This window comes from Trachurus japonicus, chromosome 13 (genome assembly GCF_045865225.1).
Source record: "Trachurus japonicus isolate A0001 chromosome 13, Traja_1.0".
Classification (NCBI taxonomy): Eukaryota; Metazoa; Chordata; class Actinopteri; order Carangiformes; family Carangidae; genus Trachurus; species Trachurus japonicus.
In genome coordinates, this window is record NC_140919.1 from 19,583,008 (window position 1) to 19,604,530 (window position 21,523).

Here is a 21,523-nt window from a genome sequence, read left to right on the forward strand (position 1 = left end):
CAGACTGTTTTTCAAAAGCTAATGACATGTGTCTTGGTTTGAAATCATCTGCACAACAGATTACTATATAGCCAATTAGCCATAATCATTAAGTGGAATAAAACATCTTTGCCTCTGATTTGATGGGGAGTTTACGACTAAGAAACATCTAGAATGTAAACCAGTTATCCACACACAAAATCTAATTTTACTGGTTAACTTTGTGTTTTTAAATCCTAATGTGAGCTTGGATGTTAAAATTGTTGACAAAACAGAAATATTCTTGACATGTGTGGTGATAAAAATAAACAAATCAATAGCAGAATATAATATACTTAAGTTCAGGTTCATAAAAAAAAGAAAACAACAATACATAGACCTAAAATTTCCAAATGTTCTTTTCTAAAAATACCTATATAGCACTCCTCCTTAATTATACATTATTCAGTGTGTCCAAATGCATTCATCTGAAGAGGGTGGGGGTCCAGATATGGGGCCCCTGGGAATTGGGGACTTACAGGGACATTGTTTGCAGAGTGAGTCACACTCTGTGTTTACATCTGCACAGGACAAAGTTCCCACTGAGTTGTGGGGTAATATTTAACGGGACAGTTTTGCATGATGGAGCACGATGGCATGAGGAAGAAGCAGCATCACTGACATGTATCCACTGTATGTGACGCTTCCTGCTAATCCACAGAGACTCCAGATTGAGGTGAGCCAGAAAAAACTAAGTTGTTTTATTGTTGGTTATTGTGAATTTCACCGGACTATGGTTTGACTCAGAGGTGCTATACTTTCTGTCTTGTGTGAAAGAAATGGCTCAGAAACAGCTGCAGTGTGACAACCCACTTAGGTACAAGATCTGTATAACTTTAAAGTTGAACTTGATTTATGAGCTGTTAACTTGTTGACAACACAAAAATATACTTCACGTGTGTGTAAATATTCTTTAAGTGGTTGAAGAGCATTTTCAGAGTTACTGCGATCATGGAGACAAGAAGTTTACAGTTAACAGATGGTTTGTTGAAGCAGTTACATTTGCTTTGACTTGGACTAAGTGTGTTGCATTTATGTGTTTAAGTAAAACCTGGACTCAATGTCCTGTTGAAAGGAACTCAGTCAGGATTAATAAAACAAAAAATTATTTTAATTCAACTTGAACTGAGAAGAAGAGAGAGACCTCTTTACAATCAATTAGTATCACAACAATAACAATAAGTGTGATTAAAAGTCAGCATGCTGACTTGCTGATTTAAGGCAAGTATGTTTGCCTTTATAGAGTAGCATAAATTAGGGCCAAATACAAAGTGAAGTTGGGGCTGAAAGGAGAAGCTCAGAGATATTTAAAAAATGTAACTTTTGTTTTTTGTAAAAAAGTAGTCAATGGCTCACAAAAGATTTATGATACATCATCTGCATAGATAAAAACCTGGAATTATGCCATTATTGTCAGATTTGTGAAATAATTCAATTATTTTCCCTTTCAGGACCATCCAGTGTTTAACAATGATGGTTCATCTGCTGCTCCTTCTTTCATACTACACAATTCAAGGTGAGAGTTCAGCTCATGATTTTTTACATTGAGGGCATGTTCTGCAATTCTGCTCTGTTGTCTATCTACTGCAATCTGACCTCTTTTGGTATTTTCAAATTCAGCATTCAAATCAAACACACAGGATTTTCTTCTCTGACTATTTTTGGTTTTATATGCTGCCTGGAAGAAATACAATCTTGTTTATCTCGTGCAAAACTTCATCTCATACAATTCAAACTAGTTCATAGGGCACACTACAGAAAATTCAGATAAGCGAAGAACATCTGAATATGACACTGGACCAAATGTTCCTGCGCCCTTGTAATCTCACATGTATGTTTTAGATGAGTCTGAATCCTATTTAAGAATCACACACAAGCAAAATGATGCCTCCCCATGGATTACCATGAATATTTCAGTAAAGCAAACCTCTCTAATAGCCTGTTGCAGAATACTCTCATAATGAGACCGCCCTTCATAACAAACACAGAGGCCCGTTTGAATGGAGATGTGTCACGGACGCCCGTGATCTGCTTGTACTAATGGTCACACTCTCAGTGCCGCGGTGTGTTTAATAACGGAGCCCTTCAGATTAAACCCACAGACAATCTAATTAGAGGGCCTAATGATATCTGCACTTTATAATTAATTTTCTTGAAAATGGCCGCCTATCTAGTTAACAGTAAGATGTTGCCGGTGGTCAGGGGACTTCAGAGTCACTGGTTCATGGTCCCAATAGGGGCACGCACAAATTATGCTCATTAGTCTGCCATTCTCTGATTGCAATGAAAAGGAATAGCTGTATAGGCTGGCCTAGATATTTCTCAGACCTAATTTCCTAAACGGATGCATAATTTATGACTCTGCATGCTGGCTGTAGAAGGTAACACAGTTAGCTCACCACAAATAAGTTATACATCACCCTGAGGACTGTGGTATAAACATGTTATTTCATATTTCACAGTTTTCCATTAATATTAATTCCCTTTCTACTTCATTTGTCAGCGACAGAAAGCCACACTTTGTTGGAATTGGACCGAGGATGCGTGCATTGACGTGCCTCTGTTTGTTATGTGTCTCGTGTGTTTACGCATGTCTGAGTAATGTTTACAGGCTGAACTGAAGAGTAGGTCCTTGCAGTTGGTGTAAGGCTGGTTACGGATGATTGCTCATAGAGTCTGCTCATTTATTTTAGGGCCCAATCATGCAACGCTCGTAGCTTCATCAGGTTTTGCAGATTCCTTATTCAAATGTTTACCCTGCAGAGTGCCGGCGCCGTGGCCTGTTGCTGGCAGGCTGCAAATGAATTTACACTCTCCTATGTTGTCACTATTTCTTCCCTAAATCCTATTTGCCGTCATTCATCCTGACAAACCAAATCGCCAATCTCTCTCCAAACAGCCACAGTAAGAAGTAGATTTAGGGAGTTGTGCTGTCTTTCTCTTTCTTTGTTCTTTTTATCTCCTTTGGGCCTATTTCATGTCTCTCTTTCTCTCTCACTATCACTTCATCTCTGACTTGTACTCTTTATGTCCTGAATGCTCTGACAACGTTGTATTCGAGTAATGTGCACTGGGTCCTCTGTCATGGGAGGATTTAGATTTTTATATTGCAGCATTAACCCATATTCACTCTAAACAAACTGAATGAATCTATCTACTTACTGGTCTTTATTTTAATATATCCTCTGAGTTTGAAATGCAAAGTCTCTTCTAAAATAAGTTATTGATGAAACTGACTCAAATAATGTCAATATGATACTGATGTGACATTATAATTTTGATTTCTGCTGCAAATGTGATCTTACCGTTTGAGTTCCCTGGATAAATTTTCATTGAAAGATTATAAATAACTTTCTCAACTACTTAAACTTTCAGGCTGGATAAGACTGCATTGTTATTAATTGTGGTTGGTTTAATTCTCTTTATTTATGTAACCTTTACTCATTTGGAAAACACTTTTATCCAAAGATAATGTTTCACAATATTTCATTTAATATTGAGTTAAATATTGTTTCCAGGCAACTTTAGGGTGAGGATGGAAGAAGGAATATAACCTTAAAAAAAACACAACTTGTGTTCCATTTATTTAGTTTTTTCTACAAATTAAACATAATGTAACATGTTAATTTGTCAGCCAAGACATGCTCATTGTTAAGCTAACTGACTGCTGGCGGGAGCTTCGTGTTTGAAAAGGTATCCCCACACACTTATTAGTTGCCACAAAATAATTTTTATTTCGCACAACGTTTCGACCACAGGTCTCCTTAAGGTGCTATTTTTAGGAACAATGGGACCACAACCACCTATATAAACATAAGCCACCAATAGGTTTGCAGGTATATTGATGGTAGGTTCGGTCCAATAAAACAAAGGGGACAAATCTGAAGACAAGGGGCATATAATTAGGTTAAGGATTGTGTCCTTGTGTGTAAAAATTAACAGAAATAACTACATACAATTACATCATACATCATTTGATAACCCACATCAATTATCCCATCAATGTGGTTGAAACGTTTTTACATTATTTTGTGGCAACTACAAAGTGTGTGGGCATACCTTTTATTTTCTCTCTCTTTTGAATTGCCCTGCACCTTGAACAACATAATGTGCGTATAAAAACCTCCTTTTTCTCAAAAAGGGAGCTTAGTGTTTACCAAACAGACAAACTATGTCTAACTGTTCCCTTTAAGTTAATTTGGAAGCAGTATGAATAAGCGGTGCTCTAAAAAGACGAATGACACATTTTGTGTTTTTAGCAGTTGGAGCTCAGATGAAGCTGTCACCTGAAACACTAACAGTCCTACGAGGGAAGGAGACAAGGTTCACCTGCAGCACCTCCAACCCCGAGTGGACTGTGATGATATGGCTGCTCAACGGCCAGGCTGCACTCACCATCTCAAAGGTGCATGGTGTCCTGGCTACCAACAACACTAATATGACAGCTGAGATAAGCCCCAAGTCAAGGGGAGACAGCTGGGTGTTCATCCTGAAGAGTACAGAGAGGAACAACCATGGACAAGTGACCTGTGACCTGCAGAACATTGACAGGAGAACAGCAAAACTGTTTGTACAAGGTCTGTATGAGAGCATATGTTTGCATGTGTGAGAGTCAGAGGAGGCGTCATGTGTATGTGTGTGTTACCTTGAGATATTGTGGCAAGGAACTGCTTGTTTCAAAAGCTTTTTGTGCAGCCAGGTTCTCTCAGGGATACTCGCTTTCTTGCAAACAAGAGTATGCACACACACACACAAAACACACTTGCAAATGGAAAGGGAACCTAGCAGATGGCAACACTCTTGAAAACCATTGCAGTGTAAGACGGTGCAGAAACACACTGAATTAAAAAAAAGAAACAGTGTGGAAAAAGATAGGTAAATGAAGGGACTAAGCAAAAGTTGTGTAACTGCTTTGATTCTGTCCACCCACACACACATACACACTCTATCTACTAACAAATAGAGAACACAAAGAGTCAGAGAGGGAAAAAAGAGATAGCATTTGTTTGCAGAGTGTGGTTCATAGAATAAAAAGTTTTCAGCTGCACTACTGCCTGAGTGATCAATGGTGGTGTATATCATGGGTGGGAAATCATTTGGGTCCGGGTGGTGGTGGTGGAGTACAGTTACCCCGGCATGTTTGATGGCTCTTGTGACATTGTTAATGACAGTGTGGGTGTGGTGCTGAGGACAGGAATCGATTGGTCTCATATAAATATGAGATATAAATACCAGTTGGAAAGTATTGGAGTCCATGGCAGTCAGAAAGAACAGGCAGCAGCTACAAGTTGTCTCCTCCTCCTCCTCTCCTCGATAAAAATCTGTTGTTCTCTGCACTTCTAGATGATGTTGTTATCAGTTGCTGGAAAGCACTGCAGTGTGAACCAGGATTTTAACAAGAGGGATTTCCCTATAGTAATTACCACAGAAAATAAACCCACTTAGAGTAATGTCTGCACTTCATTTGGCCAGCATCATTCACAAATATATTCATTTACATACAAATTGGACACTGTACCAGTGTGATTGGATTGGAGGGGAAGGTCAGAAATTTGTTTAGGGTTGTGCACTTCTACAGTTTGCTTGAAGGAGGGTATGTATTTTTCGGGGTAGCAGAGAAGAAAAATGATTTTTTTTTCAAACCAAATCTATATTTCAGCTTTTACTCATGCAGTCATAAATAAGGGTTTTGTTTGTCCTGCCAACTATAACAAACCCAATATGCCAGTGCTGGGAAACACAAAACTTAGTTGGATATTTATGGATATTAGTGATTAAATATTATCACGAGCAGTTGCTCACACAGTCATTCAAATTCCCCTCATAACAGAGAATTAACATTTCCTAGTTTTGCTGGAATTTATCATATATCATTTTTTTATCATAAAGTTGTAAATTCTGTGAAAGTTGTTATTATGTTACATTTCCATGGTTTCAGTAATTTCCTAGTCTAACATCAATAGAGTATGTCTTATCTTATCTTATCTCACCTTTTCTTATCAATATAGTATAAAATTAGATATTAAATTCTTTGTATTGAATGGACAGTGTGGATGCTTTATTTCTCTAGGTCAGGTTTTGAAAGAAATCTAATAAGAGTATGCACAAAGTGAACTGAGAGCTCAGCTAAAAAAAAAAAACAGTGTGGAAACATCCGCTCTGCAAAAAAGCGAGAGGAAACAAAACCAATGACCCATCGTCTCCAATATATTATGGAGAGAGCCCTCATTGCTGCCAGTGCCACAAATCCCCACTGACATATGCAGCCATTAACAGTAGTGTATGGTGAATCAGGCCCTCCACTGTGGATGGAGAGGATCACTATGGCCTGACACAGCCTTTGAATTAATTGTGCATCCTGGCACGCCCAGTTAACAGTCAGCAACTCTGCCTGTGATTTGTGTACTGCAGCTGAAATATACTGTTGGAATAGAGCCACAAATCCACACGGGGCTGGTTGACTCTGTATGCTATCATCCACACTCCCCGCTTTAATTGCCCAATATGAAGATGGTGTAAATATGACTACACACTGCCTTCTAGCTCTCGCTGCTCCTTCGCTGCTTATTCCTCTTACTCACTCAAACTCACACACACAAACCTTTGACTTGAACAAATCAATATGCGCTCAAGACTATAAACAGGATCTGCAGATGGCTAGAGCAGCAGAAAAAGGAGAACACTCCATTATAAATCAGAGAGGAGTGAACACGCATGTGGTGACTGTAGGGGAATAGCACCCTACTCTTTGGAGAAAAAAAAGAAGTTACACCCACACATTTAGTGCTTGTGTTGCATACTGTTGATGTAATACACACCAATTCCACACACATGCATGTACAAGTCTTTAAATGCTGCCTTCAAAGTGGCAATTTGGACCCCTGCTGAAAAATTACCAACATTAAGAGCTAGATGGAGGGTCACTGCCCAAAGTCTTCAGACTTTCTCACCAGTGATTAACAAACCTTATGAAACCTTATTTCAAGGATCACTTAAGTTGGAGCTTTGGGAGGAAGTGCTGATGTTGTTCTTTTTCCAATCAGATGTATCAATCAGCTGCGATCACACACAGCCCCCTCAGTCTTTGCAAATGAGGCTGCTGGTTTGACGCCAACACTTTTAATTCACCAGTGCTGAGATTCTCTCTGAGAGCAGCTGAACCTGCGGTCGCTGTAAGAATTGGACGGTATGATGTTTATGACACCAAATCAGGCATAAAAAAAAAAACGGGCCCCTGGAGAAAAGGGACAGCCAATGATTTGCACAAAACATCTGAGGATTTGAACCTAAATCACCACAGACATGTCATCCGCTCAGACAAAGCACTGACGCTTCTGTAATTATCTTTCTGTCTATAGCAATTGTCTGTTGCATCCACTGCCTTTCATTCCACTGGATAATAGACTTCAAATATGAGATACTGTATCTCTCAGGGCCTTAAGTGGCTTATTTGGCTGTCAGGGAAGGAGATGAAGGGGAAAACGCATTCGTCAGGCAACTGAGGTTTTTTGAGACATGTGATCAATCACCCGGGACGAACGAAATCCTTCCTCAGGCCAAGTGGAGAAGTGATGCTCATCTTTGGGTGAAGATACGTACGAGCATGAATTTCAAAGTAGACTGTGGATGAAAATCAGTTTAATTTACTCACACTGGTGCATATGCAGGAAGGTACTGTATAAGCGTACAGTATATATCCCAAAATACCAAATTTAAGTTTGTGAATGTACTTTCTTCTGATTGCAGAAGCGGGGAGTGTGAAAGTCTTTGGGGATGATAAATTAGCTTTCAAGGGCCAGTCAGTGCGGTTTGAATGCCAAGCAGCAGGATGGTACCCAAAGCCCATTCTGTACTGGCAGGTGAACGAAAGAAAGGTAAGTAGAGAGCTGCAATCACACTTACTCATCATTTTATCTGTGTATTAAAACGGGCTGAATTTACATCTGTATGGTTCTGTACAGATTTTTTAAACCCTTTGAGGCAAATTTGGTGGTTAATGTGCTGCAGATTTTCACAGCTACTTTATTTTACTCTTCAAAGCTTCAGTGACTGGCCACCTGAAGAGAAAACCAAAACCTCTTTTTTTTTCCTACAACCTGCACCACTTCCTGTTTATTGGCTGTAACTTATCCCAATAAAATAAAACACTCTCAGCTGCATTTGGTTTATAGTGTTTGACGAGTCCAAAGATGATTTTAAAATGATTTCTACAGTGCCTCGCTCTAAACTTTATAAAACATTTTCCCACAATAATTCACTGACATCTTAGTGAACATTTTACCTCCAAACTATGTTCTTTTCAAGCGCAGCTGCACTTCCTGCCTGAATGAGGTGGCTTCAAATCTTTTCCTGGCCTTTAAGAAAACTGTCAGGTTGTCATAGTGATGAGTGCACTGCTTTTAGAGAGGAGCTGATTTTATTGACAGTTCATGAAGTCCAACCCTTTTACTGCACTTACTTACAGGCCTAATTAATTGCTGCTAACAGAACATTCATCTGGCTCCTTTTTGTGCAACTGTAGAGCTCCTGAAACCACCTGGCTTATGAAATATAATATTATTACATCTGTATTATTACATTATTACGTCTGCTACTTTACTTTAGAATAATCATGCAATTGCTGTTGAGCCCATTTTGCTGTTAATCTCTGAACATAGTGCAATGGTGATGTCCATGTGAGTTGTTCTTCTTCCCTGTAGGCTAAACCAATGCTAACAAAGCAGAGACATTTACAACTGGTCAAAAAAAATCTGTCAGAGAAGGCCTCATCCTCAACCCTAGACATTACGTAGAGGGTGAACAGCCTCTTTAAAGGGATAGTTCACCCAAAATTAAAATTTCACTCTATGATCTACTCACCCTCATGTCGACTAAGGGCTGGGAGAATTTTCAGAGTCCTCCGTACCTTCTCGGAGTTACGGGGGGGGCAGCAGTATTTGTCCATATAATGGTTGTGAATGGTGCTCACTTTTCTTCGTCCAAAAAGACACACCAAAAAACATCCAAATACCTCCATGCTGCTTGTCTGTAATGTCCCTTTTGTATTGAAGCCCCGACATGAGAAATTGTTCCGCCGGTCAGTGCAATGACACAGGAAGAGCAGTGAACTGAGACACTGGGAGCTTCCGCTACAAACAAGCTTAAAATATAGACTTATTTAATTTTTTTCGGAACAATTTCTCATGTCAGGGCTTCAAAACAAGAGGGACATTACAGAAGAGCAGTATGAAGGTATTTGGATGTTTTTTGGTGTGTCTTTTTGGACGAAGAAAAGTGAGCACCATTCACAACCATTATATGGACAAATACTGCTGCCCCCCCGTAACTCCGAGAAGGCACGGAGGTCTCTGAAAATTCTCCCAGCCCTTAGTCGACATGAGGGTGAGTAGGTAATGAGTGAAATTTGAATTTTGGGTGAACTATCCCTTTAAGTTCAGTTACATTTGAAGTATTTACAGAATAACTCTGCAAAAGTCTGACAAGTCAGAGCATAATTAGAATAAACTATAAATGATAATAGTCATCTCTCTCTCTCTCTCTCTCTGGGAAATGGTGTGGAGGTGAGCCAGGGTGAATACAATATCAGCAGTAAAGAGTCAGGGAAGAGCCTCTTCACTGTGAGCAGCAACCTCAGTGTGACGGCAGCAAAGAGCTCTTATGTGGACTGTCTGGCCTCCGTGTCTGCCCTCCCCACGCCACTGAAGAGCAGCGTCCGCCTGACAGTGGGTGAGACTGTAACACAGCCATCATGTTTCATGTTTTAAAAAGAAAAATGCACACAAGCCTCTCTTTGTTCTGTCCTGGTTTAGTTCTCCATCTTCTACTATTATGTTTTTCTGTTATTTTTTTCTGTTTCATTTTGTTCTCTCCCTGTTTTTTGGGATGCTTGTGAATCATCACTCAGCATTATTGTTGAAGAGGAAAGTAGAATAAAAAAGTAGCTGCCAGATCAACACTGCATGAGTTTGCATTATGCCACTAAAGCAGAGCTGAGGTTGCAAACCTCTCTGAGGCCCGCTGCTTCGGAATACAAATATTGCATTATTACCTCAGTGTGTGTTTCCAAAGAGTTCTACAAATTAAAACACAAAGTTAAACAGCTTTCTTTAAACTTAGGTCTGCAGATCTGTAATTGAATTGTAAGGTAACAACACTGCTTCAGCAATTCTTTACAAAAACACACCGATGTGACCTTCTCTCCCTTCAGTTGCAGAGGTGTTGCAGGAGGGAGACGACTGCACGGTCCCGCTGGCGGTAACAGGCTCCCTCGCTGCTCTACTGCTGCTCCTCCTGCTCTGCATCTGCACTGTCCTCTGTTACAGACAGAGGAGACAAGCAAGTAGGCACTTTTCTCTTCCTTAAATTGCTCTGGGTGAAAAAAAAACACATCACCTCCTCCCCCCTACCCTTTTCCAGTACAGAAACTGTGATTAAAGTATAATGAAGGAGATAGGTGGTTACACGCTGTGACTCGGCACTGCCCTGCGCCGGCCTTCACCAAGGGCATGCGATATTTTTTCTGACAAAGGCAGAACATTAGTTGTCAGCAGAAAGCTGTACTTCTGAGAAAACAGCAGCGGCAAAGATGTTAGAGGGCTGTATGTATGAGGCCAGGGTTGCCAGTTTGAATCCCAAAACAAAATAAATCAAGACAGAGTCTACAAGGTGTGAATTCAATACACTGTGCAGTTTGTAAAGTCCTATTGAAATTAAATTGTATCTTTCTCCTGCTGGGGGGACACAGTGAGTCAGATGCAGCATATTAAGCGCCTTTTAAAATGTTCATGCACGGGTAATTTTGGTCAGATGCTGCTGTGGTCTTCCACGTGTAAGCTACAGTTTACAGGGCGAGTTTTGTCACTACATGCCCCTGCTGGGTCTCCATCTGCTGGGCTTCAGCCTGCTGGCTCTGCTGTCAACTATTAAGTTAAATAAATCACTTTAGCATTATGTTTGTCTGGAAAAGAGACAACCAAATGGGATTTTGGCAAGACTTGAATGTCTGTGATTAAACTTTTCAAGAACTTTTATTAAATAGGTTTTTAGTAGCACATCTTACTTCATTTGTAATCACATTCAAGGCCTGAACAATAAATCGGCCGATTTGAGCCTTTCTTCATCAGTATCTGCGAATGTTGGCCAATAAGAACTGATGTGAAAACTTTATCTTCAAACTTCAAACTGCAAAATGACTGGATTTTATTCAGAAATTCTGTCCTTGTATGAGTTCTCCACGAGAGAAAAATAATGTTGGTTTTATTTTGGATATCTCTTTTATATAAGTTCGCCCAACACAACAATGTGGGACTGATGGGAGCTACTTGATCATTATAAGCTGATTGATAATAAGAATAATAAAAATAGTTTATTTATAGTCACACAGTAAAATGTAGGCTATTTGTCACATGCATTTGAATTATTATATTATATATTATACTATATTTCGGGGATCATTGCAAATTAGGTGTGATAATGTATGAGGCACATTGGCTGAATGATTGGTTAGCAGAATTTTGTACCCCCTAATATGGGTATTGCCATAAATCCCATATTGGTCAAACGCTAATCACATCAACTATAAAGTCTATATATTTGTCCATGGTGAACAAAAGAAAAAGTAGTGTACCTGCCTGGAGCACTTCATATTGTGATGCCTATCACCAGATTTTTGTTTGAAGCTTAACGTCCTATATGATGTGCCAAGCTAGTTACCATTGCTTCACTCCCATAGGAGATGTGATAATAAAGGTTGCTGCAGAAGAATAGGTTGTAATTTCAGTGAGCCTCCCCTGTATAAAAAAAGTGACTGTGTTCTTAGTCCTGGGTTTATGCACTTAAACTCTGATAGTCATGTCAGTGGGAGACGTCTGATAAAGGCCACTGAGATGTGAAGAATAGTTGACAGCTGTGTGGTGGGAATGCAGCAGCCTTGGACAGGATATCAACCCGTTTGCTAAAGGGATTACAGCTTTTTGGCACAATTGCAGAAATTGTACCTTGGGGAACAGGAGGTCCTGGCTCGCACCTGGTTTATGCCTGATGAGTCAGTAATGTTTGAAGTACAGAGCCACACAGAAAGGACACAACTTGTCTCACAAGTTTGAAGCAAGTGAGACGTAGTTTGTTTTAGCTCTCTTGCTGAGAGTTATCTATCTATCTATCTATCTATCTATCTATCTATCTATCTATCTATCTATCTATCTATCTATCTATCTATCTATTTTGTCCTATGGTAAATATGAATCTAAAACATGCAGCCAGTTAGCTTAGCATGTAGCCTGAAAACAGGATTTCCAATCTTAAAAGAGCTATATGTAAGAAATGTAAGGCAAATAATAGGGCTGTCACTTTTTATTCGATATTCGAATATTCGTTCGAACCTAATTTTTCCAAAAAGTGACAGACCTGTCAAGTAAGAGAATAGAATAGAAGTAAGGAATCATGTTACAGTAATTTGAAATACTGATTTAACTGACAACAATAGTACCGCCAGAATATTCGCATTTACTTATTTTTTGTTTTGGCCTGTTGCGCCACCCACCGCTATCTCCCAATCACGAAGTAGCATTTCGGCATCCAGGTTGCCAGTTACCACTGAGCTGCAGCTACAAGCATTGTGGATTATGTCTGACATTACTAACATTAAAAGACCTCGCTATGACTCTCAAAAACATCTTGACAAAAGCAGAAACAAAACCAGGAGATGTGTTTTAAATATGGAGACGGCTGAAAGCAGAGAAAAATTTGAGTACAGGAATTAGAGGACAGACACACACCTAGCTTTATGCACAATAATCTGTTTTACCAGTACACATATACAGCTTTATTTGGTTAATTTCATTCTATCACTACATCGTCGCAGCTCCGGTGGCGTAGAGACTGTGTGAGTGAGTCGTAGGATACCATGGCCACAAAGCTGGAGCAGGGCAGAGGTTAGCTTGTCTGGCAACCTTGAGTCTGGGGGGGAGGGGAAACGAGGCGCTGCAGTATTTTGAATTTGACTGCAGAAACAGTTTTGGCCGCAGTCTTACATATCGCTCCTTTAATGCTAAAATAAGCTGATTGGCTGCTTCTGGTAGGTTTGTATTTTCTGTTGAGAGATGAGTGATGGCAGTCATTAAGCATTTCCCAAAAATGCTGAACTATTCCTTTAGGAGAGTGTGACATGTTGAATTTTTGTTTTTAAAGTTGAAAGGGGACAAAGGCAGTATCAGCTCTTCCCTTACAGCCATCCAGGTCTTGCATGGGTGAGGAAGTGCTATAAACGCATTAATAAGGTTTTAAAATCACCACACTGTCAGACAGTTTTACTGCAACTCTTTTCGAGCTCATAACCCGACCTGGAATATTTGTGATGTGGCCAGGCTACTTGTCACCTCTCCAAGCAGAGAGGTCGATACCTTGGCAAGGGTGCGGAAGTGAAGTGGCGTGATGTTGTAAAAAAGCCTGGCCAGGAAAGCAGGATGCTGCAGAGATGCTTGTGGACCGCCATCTCTGAGGGGATCGTTGCTCTAGTACGAGGAGGCGGACGTGGAGGCCTGTTTGTGCGTGATAACAAAAAGTGGCCCTGAGTCACACATTAAGAAGTAACTGTAATCCCCGTGACTGATTCTGGACCATTGCAAATCACGGCCATGGTTTAGAGCTGAGGGATTATCATAAAGCAGGTGTGACCTCTCTCCTCCGGCAGCTGATTCTCTACCTGAAACATCTAATGCCTCCTTCACCGACGTCCTTGCTTCAGTCTCATATCTTTAATGTAACATCCGTGCTGGGCAAGTTAAATTTACTTCATGAGGAAGTTTCATGTGTTAGAGGATGTGGCTTGCTTCCAAGTCACTAAGCTTTTCTTTGAGTAATCCACCTCAATTGGGAGCAATGTATGCTATGTAATCATTAGAAAAATAGACGGGATCTAATAAAGTCTCCCTTTAAAGACTTTGGCCAGCATGACAGCGAGGATTTAAAATATAATGACAAAGGCAATTTCTCTCCCTGTTAAAGGAACACTTTATACCTCTCCTGGGGCAAGCACCATCTGCACCATTGTTATATTGTTGTGTTTTTGCTGTGGCCAGGAGGACCCCTGGCAAAGACAACCATGAAGCCGTGTTACAAAACTCATTAACACTCAGCTCCAGCTTTCACCGTTGAATTGCAAACTGACTGGAGGCTATGATAGTAGTGCAGAACCCAAAACTAATACATGACAGGACATTTACAGCTTCCACATTGTAGAAGCACCGAGCTAACACAATGTGGTCCATGCAGTGGGAATGATTAAGTTAGAGTCTAATGGTTCATGCTAAATCTCTAAACTTTTTACCTCTTTTCTTTTTACCTTTCAGAACCAAATCCACAGGAGGCCACATGGTAAGATTTAAAAGCTCTTTTTCAAGACTCATTCTACTTTAAGGAGTAATGTTTTCTTGACTGAGAAAAAGAACTTGAAGATAAATTGTGGTGTCTAAGTGAAAGTGACTTTCTTAAGGAGGAGGAAACTGCTAATAATCTGTGGCAGAAGCAGAGACATGAGCTCCATTTAGACTTTACATAAGCTATAATATAAGGACTCAGCGTGAATCTCAGTTAATAAGTACAACTTATTTCTGAGCATGGATTGACTTTTATTGTTCCACATTATAAAAGAAAACTGAGGACATGAACTCTACATTGCATGCATTAAATAGCTATTGCATTTTGTAACACCTTAATTAAGACTCAATTGTCATTAGCTCATTTAGGAAGGAAATATATCACACATTGTATTTATCAGCATTTTTCATGCAGCTGAAATATTTTTTATAGCTTTTCCATTGAGCACATTGAAGATAGTTGAGTACTTTGGCTGGCTCTAATAAACTGCTGTGATAAATGATGATGATGTTCATTTTTTATCTGTCAAAGCACTTTATGATGAAACAATGCAGTGGCCTCTGACACAGTGCTGCAGCTTTGTGGAAAAAAAAAGAAAGAAAATTGTCTGTTCACAACAGAGTAACCTCTGACTATGTGGCTCTGCTGTACTCCGTGTTTTGCCATTTATTTGGGTGTTTGCAGGTTCGACCAACCAGAGGTTGGGAAACGCTCGGTTTCTGGGGTGACAACAGGGACGGTCAACATGGGATATTCTAGTGAGGACCCCACAGGTGAGACAGTCACAAGTGAGAGCCTTGACCTCAACGCTAAAACATAATGACGCCGCTGTCAGTAGAAACTCAGTGGCTACAAAGAAACACTTAAATTTATGGTAAGGAGGTTGTGGCACATCTCTGCTCTTATTCTGACTGGTCACAAGTAAAGATCAATACATTTGCTAGATCATTGAAAACAGGTTCAAGCACATTAAAAGACTTTTCTAATGCGAGTGCAGGTGTGCTTGAGCTTTTTAACTACAAACTTTGTGAACTTTAAATGCAATTTGAGAAATTAATAAGTATTAGTATGTAGGCAATAGGCATGCAACAAATTGTTACATTTCTGGGTGTATTTTGTGTTTTTGTGCTAAAGTTAATGGAGCTATTTGAAAGGTTTCCTATTGCTTCATAACATTCATCCATTTGCTCTCCAACAGTTGTTTCCAATGTAGGAAAGCAACACCAAGGTTAACTATAGTCTACCAGATCTTTTCCACTATTGAAGAAAACCAGCTAGCCCTGATTTGTCACATAATTTTCCGATAGCGAGTCACTGAACCTCCCAATTTACCCTAAAGGCATAACTCTTGTCAAGCCACAATCACCACCACCTGTAGAGACCCATTTCAAGTGGGTTCAGCAAATATGCTTGCCAATGCACTTTTGTTGCAGTATTCATTGTTTTTCTCCTCAATAATTATGCATCTTTGACTAGAAATGATACAGACATGCACTGCAATAATATTTCAAGAGTCTCACATAAGTATTAGCATATATGAGTGAGGCTTTAATCAAACATTAATCAAGGCTGACTGAGCAGCTACAAACAACATATTGTGCAGGTTTCGTTTTTCACACAGAATCAAAAGATAAAAACTCTATATATTCTATGTGTAGAAAGACCTCTGAGCCAATAAATCCCCTGATTTCTACTGTTTTGCTGAGGTCTAAGCCAAGGCAAGACTCAATTGCTGTTTTTCACCCTGCAGATGCAGATCATTACAATGAGATGATCATGGAAACTCAGAGCCAGATGGACTTTGTCAGCTTTCACACGGTACGTTAGAGAGAGAGAGAGAGAGAGAGAGAGAGAGAGAGAGAGAGAGAGAGAGAGAGAGGTTGGAAGGCTGAGCGAAAGAGATAGCGAAAGAGAGAAAACCAATAGAAGGCAGGAATCGACTGAAGCTGAATAATACATCCAGTCATTCTGCAGCTGGAGCTCCTGCTTCTCTTACGCTGATGAGAACAGGAGGGAACTGCACTGCTACACTGTCTCACCCCAGGTGGCCTCCCATTAGACAGCTCAAGTTCATCCATTATTGGGTAAATCCAAATTAGCAGGGCTCCTCAAAATCAGGGCTATTCTTAGCTTTCAGGGCACTTCTAATTGGTTCTGCTATAATGGTGGTGTATGATCCAAATGTTATGATCATCTGCACGTTTACATGTACTGTAGGACTAAAAACTGAGATCTGATTAAGACACAAACTAAGAAAAGTACATATAATGTATATTTCTATCTGTATCTGTGTATGTCGAAAATGTTGTCATTGGCCTAACATGGCCCTGACTATGACCATGTCAGTGTTGAGGTTAATTGTGCCTCAGGGTGTCATCAATGTGAGTAATTGATTGTCACATTGATTTGAAATACTGTATTGATTGATATAATATCCTGCTGTCTAATAATGAAAAGCGGACGAGTGGAGAAGCTCTGACTTGACCTCACAAGTTCACTGTCTTTTAAAGGGATAGTTCAACATTTTGGCAAATTGGCCCATTGCCATAATCGCTATAGTCATAGCAGTAGGTTCATTACCTTTAATTGTAGGTGTAAGCTATTTTCAGTACGGCGGAGCGCAGCAGCTGGCTGCTCAGAGCTACGCTATGGAGGCTAAGGGAATTTCTTGGTTTCCCTCATTAAACTCATCAAATACAAAATCCCAAAACTCCACAGCGCTTTTGTAGACAAGTTGTGACCTGCACAACCACCACGCTATGAGATAATGACGGAACGATACGAAACGGAGCCGTTTTCGAGGTAAATTCATACAAAACCGCTGATGCGCGTTGCGTTCAGGGACAGTTTTTCAGCAAGCAGTCTCCGTATTTACCCTGTATTTACCTCGAAAACGGCTCTGTTTCGTATCGTTCCGTCATTATCTCATAGCGTGGTGGTTGTGCAGGTCACAACTTGTCTACAAAAGCGCTGTGGAGTTTTGGGATGTTGAATTTGATGAGTTTAATGAGGGAAACCAAGAAATTCCCTTACCCTCCATAGCGTAGCTCTGAGCAGCCAGCTGCTGCGCTCCACCGCACTGAAAATAGCTTACACCTACAATTAAAGGTAATGAACCTACTGCTATGACTATAGCGATTATGGCAATGGGCCAATTTGCCAAAATGTTGAACTATCCCTTTAAGTAATGACTATTTGCTTAATTATCTGGAGGTACTAAAGGTGAAAGACAGTCCCTTTGTGGCCTTTAAGGCACTAGCTGTCAAATATGTTTGACCGTGATCATACATACACTGGACAAAGACACATCCACATCCACAGTGTCAGTGTTTTCCCTGCGGCTGTTGTCTATCTACTATGCTGCAGACAATTACCTGCTGTATTGTAACTAAGAACTAAATCTGATGTTGGTCTCCAGGCCCCAGATGTTGTGCACTGCAGCAACCTGTCCCAAAATGAGAGCCAAGAGGAGGAGGAAAACACCAAGACCATCAAGAGAATTACCACAGTTTGAATAAAGGACACTGTATTATTATCATGCACTTGCTAGTCTTTGTATCATGTAACTGACACTTTTATAAAGTTAGAAGCTAATATTATGTGAGCTGGAGCTTTACAGCACTTTTTCTACATAGGTATTATTACCATTGGTGTTTTTGAATGTTTCCCCAAATATGTTAATTGTTTTTTTGTGTATTTCCTCTGTGGAGTAAATGTTTTATAGTGCGTTTCCTTATATTGTTGGCTCTTTTTGTTACCTTTTACATTTTGTGAGAAAATTCTGGTTTTTACCATAATGTGGGTCTTATTCTCTTATTATTATTTTGTTGCTTTAACCATGCTTTCTGTGAGTTATCATAACGTTGCGCTGAGGAATGGAAACACAATGAAGTTGCAAAAAAGTTGATTGGCACAAGATAAGTGATCAGTCAGATGATTAGACTTGTTGAAAACTAGCCAAAAGGTGCATGATTGCAAAAAATAATAATTTCTTTGACCAGCAATGTTTTTCAGCTCCACCTGAAAGATCCCAGGGCATTACCAGGCCAGATGAGCTACAGTACTGTATGTAATCTTTCTCGGACATGCCTGGAAGACCTCCAGTAGAAGTTGCCCAGAGAGACCCTAACCAGACTCCAGAACTACCTCAACTCTCGATATGAAGAAGCAGCTCTACTCTGAGATCCTTCCAGATGTCCGGGCTCTTCACACAATCTCTAAGGAAACTCATTCCAGCTCCCTGCAATTTATTTCTTCTGTCACTGCCCGATAAGGCTCATGACCATAGACTAGACTGGTCTACACTTGTCCAGTGCAAGGCTTGCTTTAATGCTGCACTGACCTACCTGTCAATCCACAGTCCACATGCTCTATCTCTCCCTCACATGTAAACAACATATGAAGACCCTGCAACACCATCATCTTGGAGCTTAAATTCCATCCCAATCCCAAGAGAGCAATCCACTGTTTTATGGTAGCGACCCATGACCTCAGACTTGGAACAGCTGACCCTCATCCCAACTGTTTCACATTCAACTGCAAACCCCCTGAATGCACTGATCTGTTGATGCCGACAGCCCCACATAGAGGATGAAGTAAACTGAGAAATATTATGGTGGTTAGTTATAGCAAATAATTTGGTGAGTACCTTGTTGCAGATAGAAACAAATACTGTAGCAGAAATAGATGTGAAGTAAGACAAAATTAACCTTTATTAGCCATATACCGTGTAGTAATATAGCACCTGGTGACCTTTATCACTGGGGAAATATGTAAAAATTTCAAGGGAATCTGACAAAGCTAAAGTTTGTTGTTTGATATCCTGATTATTGTTACTCCTGCCTGCCTCAGCACTGGTGAGGCTTAATGAGACTTTTCAGTATTTGCTGAGAGTCCATCACAGACAGAACTGGACAAATATCACAGTCTTTTGAGAGTTTCTCCTCCAACAACACCTCATCATGCTGTGCTGTGGTACTACTGCCCATTTCATCATCTGGGCCCAATCCTGTTTTCAGTGAAAGATATAATCCATTATATGCCTCTTTTTCTATTCCATATGTGGTGGTGTCTCCAACTCAATTAATATCCAAGTCATGGAAAGGAAATGGTTATAAAATGCAGCATGAATGGTAAAGGCTGGGGGGCAAATTAACAATGTGTGACTCGCACTGCAACGAGAACGAGGAGGTGCTGAGGGTCTGTGTAGTAATGCACAGAATAACAGATTTATCTCTGCGTGAAGTGGGCGGGTGACATACCATTTGCATTTCATAATGGTAAAGGATGGAGTTGAGTGGAGTGGTGGAGATGGAGGTATATGAATCTGCCAGACACTCTATAGTTTCACCAGCGTTGCTGTTATTAACGGAGTTGGCGTGCGTTAGAAATACGACATGCCAATTGCTGGTGACCATGAAAGAGTACATCCTGGAAAAAAAAAAAAGAAAAACTCACAGGAACTTAATGTGCTGCTGTGGTTCATTTTCCTTCTGATCGCTATGCATTATTTTTTAACATTTCAGAAACCATTTCCTGCTAAGTTAATTACATCACTTACCACATGAAGCCATTATCGTTGTTTGATAATGTCAAAATATATAAGTAAAAAATCTGCATCAATGGGGAAAATCGTCTTTTTCTTGGTGATGCTGTGATACAGTGACACTCTTTTTGTATTAATGCGTCATTTGTCACCTTGCCCTACTACAAAGGCCTTGAAGGAAATGGCAAAGCGCATAATCAGCAGCTTATATTTTGCTGAATGGGAAATGCTCTTTCATTTCACAGAGGGCCAATGCACATTCTGATTGGACAATTTAGTTTTAGACTTGATTTATCTCTGCTGGCAACCTTGATTAGCTGAATATGAATGCAATCCCAGAGAAAGGCACAGTGGCTTAATGTTTGCAAAATACAACCTCTGCTGAAAACAAATGCAACCATTTGCAGCGGCCTCGGTTCTGAGCTTATATATGATCATATAATAATGAATGTAGTATGGCAGACTAATCTCCCAGGTGGCAAGAGGTCAGGGTCCAGAGGGACACACAAAGAAGTTATCTCTTATGTCTATTTTTAGGTGGACTGGTTTTATTTATACTGTCTCCAGTATAATGGACACCAGCAGTGTGTCTTTTGTGTCAATTGTGCCCAAGGTAAAAAAAGAGATTGATAAACTATGCAATCTATACAATGGGACAGAAATAAAAGGCATATACGTACACAAAACACCCAGAAGCTGACATTTACCAGAAATCTCCCATTTAATTGTTACTTATAAAGTGACAGCATGCATGTCTGCATTATTGAAAATAGCATGCTGACATAGTTTCCTGCTATTGTCTATCGCAGATGGCTGACACAGATCTTCACTTTGGAAATCACATCTCACCAGTGCATGTGAGGAAAGTGTTTGTCCTCTCCCTCTCTCTCACTCACTCACTCTATCTCGCTCCCTCTCCTGCAACGCTTTCATCGTGGCTGCCTTCTGTTTACTCTCAACAAACACCTGGCATTGAGGCAGGCAGGCTATTAAATAAATTAGGTTTCTGACAAAGACAGGCGCAAAATGAGAGGCCTATTACATGACCTGCGATGGTGTTTTGTTTTCCAGCTTAACCTTACCCCTCCCCGGGACTTGGGGCACTCCATAGGTGTCGGTTACGTCCCACAAAGCGGTGTGCTTGTATGGTTTTGGAGGCATATAAAGCTCACAGAGCCTGCCAGGCCAGGGCCGGTCAGTGTCTGCCTTTCCAGCAGCGAGGCAGTAACAAGGCTGCCTCGCTTCCACCTCGCATAAGCAACAGCCATCTTCTGGAGTCCCCATCACTCATTCGCTGTCTGCTCTGCTCCTCCTGTCTGTCACAAACTGCTCCCCTCCTCCTGTCGCCGTGTGACACTACAGTTGCACTGCACATGCTCAGTCTCTGGTGCCACTCTCGCTCCCGGGCTTTTATGTTAGTGTACAAACTTCTTGAGTCTGCAAGGGGACCACCTGTCAGTACAGCAGGTATCTCCCTGCTTCCTGCATGCATCACAGAAAATTTCAGAGTGGAACACAGCCATCAGGGATGGCGAGAGGGGAGTCTGCTGCTAGGGTGCACATCCCTAGCTACCTCAACGGTTT

General features: G+C 40.5%; 1 protein-coding gene across 3 annotated transcripts; it reads left to right on the plus strand.

The window, feature by feature from the left end:
* The first annotated feature begins 523 nt into the window (after window positions 1-523).
* Window positions 524-18,914, plus strand: igsf5b (immunoglobulin superfamily, member 5b). Of its 3 annotated transcripts, none has more exons than XM_085795280.1 (10): window positions 524-694; window positions 1,470-1,534; window positions 4,281-4,595; window positions 7,765-7,892; window positions 9,579-9,744; window positions 10,226-10,357; window positions 14,367-14,391; window positions 15,079-15,182; window positions 16,145-16,212; window positions 17,813-18,146. In XM_085795280.1, exons 2-10 carry the CDS (start codon window positions 1,489-1,491, stop codon window positions 17,906-17,908), a joined length of 1,080 nt encoding a protein of 359 aa, XP_085651406.1. In that variant the 5' UTR covers window positions 524-694; window positions 1,470-1,488; the 3' UTR covers window positions 17,909-18,146. The 3 variants fall into 3 exon arrangements, with proteins under 3 accessions (XP_085651406.1, XP_085651407.1, XP_085651408.1); XM_085795281.1 differs by having other exon boundaries at window positions 15,079-15,167; window positions 17,813-18,143; XM_085795282.1 differs by lacking the exon at window positions 16,145-16,212 and having other exon boundaries at window positions 525-694; window positions 15,079-15,167; window positions 17,813-18,914.
* Window positions 18,915-21,523: the final 2,609 nt, after the last annotated feature.

Bases quoted from the DNA above. Each gene is read 5' to 3' on its own strand.
- igsf5b (XM_085795280.1), top strand. From the start codon at position 1,489: ATGATGGTTCATCTGCTGCTCCTTCTTTCATACTACACAATTCAAG. The intron at 4,596-7,764 runs GTCTGTATGAGA...TTCTGATTGCAG, and splicing joins AGCAAAACTGTTTGTACAAG to AAGCGGGGAGTGTGAAAGTC. The intron at 9,745-10,225 runs GTGAGACTGTAA...CTCTCCCTTCAG, and splicing joins CAGCGTCCGCCTGACAGTGG to TTGCAGAGGTGTTGCAGGAG.